Source organism: Micromesistius poutassou (assembly GCF_964030765.1).
Source record: "Micromesistius poutassou genome assembly, chromosome: 17".
In the NCBI taxonomy this organism is placed as follows: domain Eukaryota; kingdom Metazoa; phylum Chordata; class Actinopteri; order Gadiformes; family Gadidae; genus Micromesistius; species Micromesistius poutassou.
In genome coordinates, this window is record NC_140287.1 from 11,732,517 (window position 1) to 11,739,673 (window position 7,157).

Genomic DNA, 7,157 nt, shown 5'->3' on the forward strand with positions numbered 1-7,157 from the left:
TTGCTCATCTTTGTTTTATGGCTTTTATCTAGGTTGGCCTGATTAACATTTTAAAAGAGACTTGGCAGAGAGGGAAGCAGCATACCAGTAAATATTGTAGAGAAGACCTTCAAGTCAAGGTCTTGTTTTTCTGCTTATTCCTTTTCACACAGTAAAGAAGCAGTCGTCAGAGGTTGGAATAAATACAGCCTTTCGTAATTCCATTTCAAACTAATCAATCTCATTGCATATATTTTATATTTCCAAAATAATTGACTGAGTCTGAGAACAAGTGTAAACGCTTTAAAACATTTTATTTGGATTTTGTTGTCCACTAAGTACATTGGCTTTAAAGTTATACCAGTAAAACAAATGTCTAAATAAATAAAGTGATGGGGAGGGAAGGGTCAAATCAGTGACTTTGTGCTCGGGTACAAAACAATGAACTGAGGGCAGCAATCTCTTCATCGCACGCTCGTCTTCACTGTCCAAAGATTGACCAGCAAACCTCCTGGCCTTTCATATTTACACGTAACCTTCGGAAATCATAGGATGAACAATTAAAGTCCGGAATGCTGAGGATCTTTATAAAAGTAAGAATTTTAAAAACACTTACAGCAAGAGAAACATAGGCCACTGGTAGAGATAGGGTCCGTTCATTTACATCAGGAAGCACCTAGCTGCTTACAACAAGAGTGGTAACCACTGACAACGGCATCGTATAAACCTTTGCCCAAAGACAGATTTATGGCACAATAAGAAAGGTTTTTATTTAAACTAGCTAAACTGAATTTCCTCATCTTTTCTTCAGTCTTTCCTTGCAGCCAGAGGTTGTCAACAAAATATTTCCTTGCAGCGAGAGATTGTCACTCAGGACACATCTGAAAGAGAAGGCAAAATATGAACAATCCTGGATAAATATAAATGAAAAGACTTCTGTTTGTTGTCTTTTTATACAAGTAATATCTTATTGTGCAATGAATATTACCCCACTAGTCATATGGCAACGTGATGGGTTCAAATCTATTTGAGGGATCACATCTATTTGAGGGATCACAAATTGTTTACATGGCATGCACAACCACGTTCTACCTTATTGTATAAACATACTGATCTAATGGTCACTGGTTGTATCAGGAAGCATTTCAGAGAGACACAGAGGATCAACTTACAGCTGGCTGGCTGCTCGCCGAATCGTCGCATTAATTGGTCATGTGTGAACTTCACGAAGGTGTCGTATTGTTCTAAGATAAAAAGAACAGCCTGTTATTTGTGTACTTCTCAGAGAAGAACACACCACCTTGTTGTTTGGTCTGAACCCACCTGCCAATTTGGAGGTCATGGTCTCCTCGTATTCCTCCCTGACCTTCTCCTCCCTCTCTTTGAGTAGGCGCTCGCAGATCATGCCGACCTGTCGGAGTGTAAATAACGGCTGTTCCCTCCTGGAGGGGGAGACGCTGCCAGAGGAGGACCCTGAGGAGGTAAACCGTTATGTTATTACACATTTGAATTGTGTACTGATCCAACACAACCTCTATGGTTTAAACTGTCTGATGAACGTTCTCAGACCTGGGAGGCCGGGCGGGGCAGACATGAGGGAGGACGGACACGGGGAGTCCAGAGAGTAGCAGCCTTCCGACTGCTGGTAACAATCCAGATGCTTCCTCTTCTGGAGCCGTTTGTACTCTTGTTTGATGTTGTGCAATATTTGCTCTGCAATTAAGTGGAGAGATGAACAGGGCCATTAGTGGAGAAAACGAGAGAGAGAGACACAAACAGACAGGGGGAGAGTGACTGAGATGGAGATAAGGAGAGAGACTGAGATAAAGATAGGAAGAGAGACTACAGAGATAAAAATAGGGAGAGGAAGAGACTACTGAGATAGAGACTGAGATAGAGACAGGGAGAGAGAGAGACGGCGGCTGACGTCCATCCTCACCTGCAGTAAACCTTGACGACGGTTCGTCAAACGGCGAGGGTTCCATGCGAAGGTACTTCCTCGGCGAAGGGGACACCGGGACGCACCTCCTCCTCTTCGGGGACGCGGGGCTCATCAGGGGGTCGAAGTCCCGGCTCCTCTTCAGGGTGGCGCCGCACGCCATCGGTCAGACTACCGGGGAGAAGACGTTACCGGGACGATCGCGATGGCTCGGGTTTTTCGTTGTCGTTATTTAACGTTTTAAGTTAAATTTCAATTAAGTCTTTATTGGGATTAGAAGACGGATCGGTAGAAGTTATCTTGGAAGAGCAACACGCTACGGAGGTTAGCAAGTAGCCGAGCCGAAAGAAAACAAAGCTAACTATTGGAGCTAAAGTATCGGACTAATATGTGAAGTCTTCACTTAAACGCTTGCTCACCTTCTGTATGAAATGAGCGCTCTCCAACTCGACCCGCTGGGTGTGGATTCAGACCAAGTTGTAGAGGGAAAGTTAGTCTTTAGACGAGTTAAGTTCCTCTGCCTGGAGGATGTAGCGCGGAGCTAGCGGTAGATAGAGAGCTAGCGGTGGATCGAGAGCTAGCACTGATCTGAGGTCGGCTTCTCTTGTTGACGACGACGACGTGTGCGCGCGAAGGGAGCATGCGCAGTGCGCCCTTGCATTGTGGGTATTGTAGTTAAACTATAGTCATAGCCGCCAGTGGACTAAACACGATGCCGGGTCGATGAGGCTCCGTGCCCGACTTCACGTCGACTTTCCCCGTACAATAAGTTACTACTGATCCTGATTAGTGGTTAATTATCCTTTCTATACTTTATTTCAGAAAGTATTCATTTTGAGCCACGCTTTGCAGAGTTCAATTCATCTTGTGTCCACACGATGGCACCAGTGTACAACTGGGTACTATTCAAATCAGGAGTTCATTTAGTCTTGATATCATTATCATTATCATTATCATTATCGTTCAGTTAGAAACTGATTGTCTGGATCGGTCAACAATCTTATGTACGGTTTGTTGTGTTTATAATTTGTGCAAAAAATTGTCAACAAAAGTTCCTGACTTAAAACTGAGGACATTTATTCTCCATGAATACATTTGAGGGTTTATGTTTAAGGGTTTGACCTTAGGGTTAAAGTTAGGTTTAAGGGTTTGGCTTTAGGGTTATGTTTAAGGGTTTGGATTTAGGGTTAGGTTTAAGGGTTTGGCTTTAGGGTTCAGGATTTGGCTTTAGGGTTGGGTTCAGGGTTATGTTTAAGGGTTTGGCTTTAGGGTTGGGTTCAGGGTTAGGTTTAAGGGTTTGGCTTTAGGGTTATGTTTAAGGGTTTGGCTTTAGGGTTAGGTTTAAGGGTCTGGCTTTAGGGTTGACTTTAGGGTTGGGTTCATGGTTAGGTTTCAGGGTCTGGCTTTAGGGTTTGGGTTTAAGGGTTTAGGCTCATGGTCTGATTTGAGGGTTCCAGCCCTGTTCCCCAGACCGGGCTAACAGAACTGTTATTAAAATGTGAAACCTAAAAATGGCTTCAGGTTGAAAACCCTGGAATAGAAGAACACTTTCTACAAAAGCGCATTTTCCCAAATATTATTATTTTGGTAATTGATAGGTTAAAGTAAATACCGAATAATATATAGGCCTATCTATAAAACATCTTTTTAAGGTGCTTGGTTTCATTGTCTCCTCAAACACAAACAGGAACAACAATCTGAAGGAAATGTCATCGGAGTCAGAACTAAAGGAAAACACAATATACAAAATATTGCACAATAAAATGGTACCATTTATTTTCTTACAAGAATACGGTCGTACAAAAAAGGACAATATAAATAAAACATAAATAAATAAGAACTTTCAGGGCCAGGGCCCTCATTTATAAAGGTCTCTGCGCACGAAAATGTTGCGGAAACAGGGATGAAATGTGCGTACGCATCTTTCACCGCCAACGTCGTGATTTATAGAAAAATTCCTTGCGGAAAAGAGTGCGCAGTTCTACGCATCCTTTCACCCTGGAGTTAAGGTCCCGCAAGTTTTTCAAACAGTGATCTCCGGGGACGACAACAGGAAGTTGGTGGCGGTAATGCACCATATCGGTTTGCAATCCGCCAATAACGCCAAAAGAAGATGAACACGCTACCTCCCGATACCCAACGCACATTGCGCACCACTATGACTTCGGATTTATTTATTCATTTTATAAAAAGCACCCATTATGAAATATGAATTAAGGCAATATTATGTTCAACACACTACAACCCATTCAAATCACAATCCTCGGCCAGACCAACTGTATCACTTAAGTTTTATTAATTTTCCTGATACATATATATGTAGGCCTACATTAAATTAGCCTATAGGACATAGTAATTAATTATCATATTGGCACAAGGCCAATAAATAATGCTCCTGTTGGCCTCTGTATTCTAACGGGCTAAAATATGGCAGCTTTGGAATTGTTCGAGAATTTAGCGAGGGGTATGAGACGCGAGCGCGTGTAATGCACGCGTGTGTTCCCGTGTAATGATAGGTCAGCAAAGGCGCCTTATATACTAGGAATATTCATTGATTAATTAGCATTGACCTTTTAAGGACTATTATGGGACGATCTTGGGAGGAGCATGGCGCTTGTGCACGCTCGTGCACGAGCACAAACTTTAACACACGTTGGTATTAATAACGAGGAGAGTGTAGAGGTTTGCGCACAGTTTTATAGATCTGAATATTTTTGTGCGTACGCAGATTCTGAGGTTTGGGCATACGCAATGTTTTAGGGAGGGTTTTACGCAGAGTTTTATAAATGAGGCCCCTGGTGATGAAGAGTTCTTCTTGATATCATGCTCTGGAAGAATCCCAGATCAACCTGCTCTACAGACGTAAAACACAACTGATTATCACATAATCATTTAACCGAACATCACAGTTCCCTGGCATGATGTCAAAGTATTACTACAAATAAGAAAAGTAAAATGATAACAAAGATAAAGCCTGTTAAGGATCTATTGATCCGTTTGGCACGTATCAGGGTCATAGTCATCCTGCATCGTCACATCTGCTCTCACCACATGGAGGACCCCCTCCTTCATACGAGCTCCACCCCCGACGTCTCTGTCCCCCCTGACAGTGTGACCTGGGCCCCTCTGCTCCTCCTCTCCTGGTTCCCTCCCGGGGGCCCCCCCACAGGGGCCCTCAGGCCACAGCAGCCGCCGCCACCGTAGGAGGAGGGGCGGGGCCCCAGGAGGTGGAGGAATGCACGGCGCAGGTCTTTGCTGCGCAGGGCGTAGATGACGGGGTTGACGGTGGAGTTGAGCAGACATAGCATGCTGCAGAAGGCGAATGCTGTCTTCAGCCCGTCGCTCACCTTCCAGAAGAGGTCGTAGGTCATGATGGCGAGCACGGGCCCCCAGCAGAGGAGCAGCACCACCAGGATCAGGGCCAGGGTCTTGGCCAGGCGCAGGTCCACGCGGGCCTGCTCGGGCCGCCCCGCCTGCACCCTGGTGCCGTCGGCGGAGTACACCACCACGCTCCGCTGGGCGCTGCGGCTCAGCATGCGCAGCGCGTGTCGGTGGGCCTTCCACAGGATGAACACGTAGGCGTAGACGATGAGCAGCACCATCACGCCCGTCACGCCGATCCACAGCATCAGGTAGCGCCGGTCGATGAGTGGGAAGAGGTCGGAGCAGGCCGAGTCCAGACTCCTGCAGTTCCACCCCAGCAGCGGGAGCAGGGAGAAGGCGGCGGCGCCCGCCCACATGGCCGTGAAGGCGGCCACGGCCCGGGGCCGCGTCACGATGCGCTTGTAGGCGACCGGCCGCTGGACGGAGACGTAGCGGTCGATGGCCGTGAGGAAGAGGCTGCCCACTGAGGCGGAGAAGGAGGCGATCACGCCGGCCAGCTTGAACAGGAAGACGGGCGGCGTGTCCTTCCTGTGCAGCACGTGGAAGTCCAGGAAGCTGTAGACGAAGATGACGCTGCCCAGCAGGTCGGCGGTGGCCAGGCTGCCGATGAAGAGGTAGGAGGGGCGGCGGCGCAGCGCCCGGGACAGCAGGATGACCCCCAGCACCCCCACGTTCTCCAGCACCGTGAAGCTGCCCAGCGTGAGCGCCAGCACGGAGATGGCCAGCTGCTGGCCGGGCGTCAGGATCATGAAGCACTCCATGTGGTCCGCGGAGGCCTCTCCGCACGGCCCGTCGGCCGCGCTCCTCACAGCCGTCCCGTTGACTGAGGAGAGGAGGTCGGAGAGGCTGGTCTCCGGGTACGGGGAGGCGAGGCCGAGCTCCTTGGCTCCGCCGGGGAAGCGCGGCTTGTCCGGTACGAAGCCCGCCTTCATCAGGCCGGAAAAGGCGGACGGGTCGTCGTAGACGGCGTCGTTGGAGCCCAGGTACAGCAGACCTGTTGCCATGGTGATGCCCCCCAGAGCCGACATCACGGCTGACTCACAGCGCCCAAATAAACAGTATCTATGGAGAACACAGGAATCGCTCCATCAACCAGCTGACCTGCAACAGTTGCAGCCCAGACACAATGGTGAGAAAGTGGACAGTTGAACGCATTCTGGGGGGGGGGGGGGGGGGGCTATGTGGGTCAGCAAAGCTCGAGACCAGCATGGACGCTTCTTATTAATTTAAGAGGTCATTGAGGATTAGGCTTTACATTATTATTGAATTAATTGTGTGACGAGAGGGAGCAAGCGTAAAGTTAGGTGATTTATTTTATTATTATTATATTATCATGCATTATAATGCATAATAATAATATAATAATTTAATAAATGGTTTTAAATGCATATATGCATTTCAACCCATTAAACGGACATAAATAAGTCTAAACGAAAGTCAACGCACCACAAATATTGCGCTAGAGAAACGACAACCACAACGTGTCCTTCATTAATTAATTAAAGCAGTAAGACTTGCTTTTTACGAGTGCAATGCAAAATAGAAAAACATATAGTTAATAATGAAAAGAAAGCTTTAATCTTACCTTTAATGTTTCAACAAAGAAATCTCGACCCATGATCCAAAATACACAAAAGACAAAGACAACAAAAGACACCGAGTCATTCCACGGCAGCGAGTGCCGGCTGAAACTTCCCCGCTGAGTGAAGTGCATCAGAGATCGTCAGAGACCGTCAGACACTGGGGCATCGCCGCTGTTCACAAAGCGCTTGTATACACGATCGACCTGCGCTGCTTTGTGCGCTTGGTCACGTGGTTGGAGGTGCTCCAGCCGGCTACACCCTCTTATCATCAG

At 47.3% G+C, this 7,157-nt stretch overlaps 1 protein-coding gene and 1 pseudogene across 3 annotated transcripts; both read right to left on the reverse strand.

Annotated features, from left to right (window-relative positions):
- Nucleotides 1-276: 276 nt before the first annotated feature.
- On the reverse strand, nt 277-2,488 carry LOC311362379 (akirin-2-like). Of its 2 annotated transcripts, XR_014638764.1 has the most exons (7): nt 2,338-2,488; nt 1,919-2,089; nt 1,549-1,692; nt 1,303-1,452; nt 1,152-1,223; nt 596-860; nt 277-515 (listed from the first exon to the last, which is right to left on the reverse strand). XR_014638764.1 is itself a non-coding variant. In XM_084482203.1 (6 exons), exons 2-6 carry the CDS (start codon nt 2,079-2,081, stop codon nt 850-852), a joined length of 540 nt encoding a protein of 179 aa, XP_084338329.1. In that variant the 5' UTR covers nt 2,082-2,089; nt 2,338-2,488; the 3' UTR covers nt 277-849. The 2 variants fall into 2 exon arrangements, 1 of the variants encoding a protein (XP_084338329.1); XM_084482203.1 differs by having other exon boundaries at nt 277-860.
- Nucleotides 2,489-4,986: 2,498 nt separating this feature from the next.
- LOC311362374 (cannabinoid receptor type 1B pseudogene) lies at nt 4,987-6,330 on the reverse strand (annotated as a pseudogene). The gene has a single exon. The product of its transcript is annotated as a cannabinoid receptor type 1B pseudogene (transcript).
- Between the last annotated feature and the right edge of the window lie 827 nt (nt 6,331-7,157).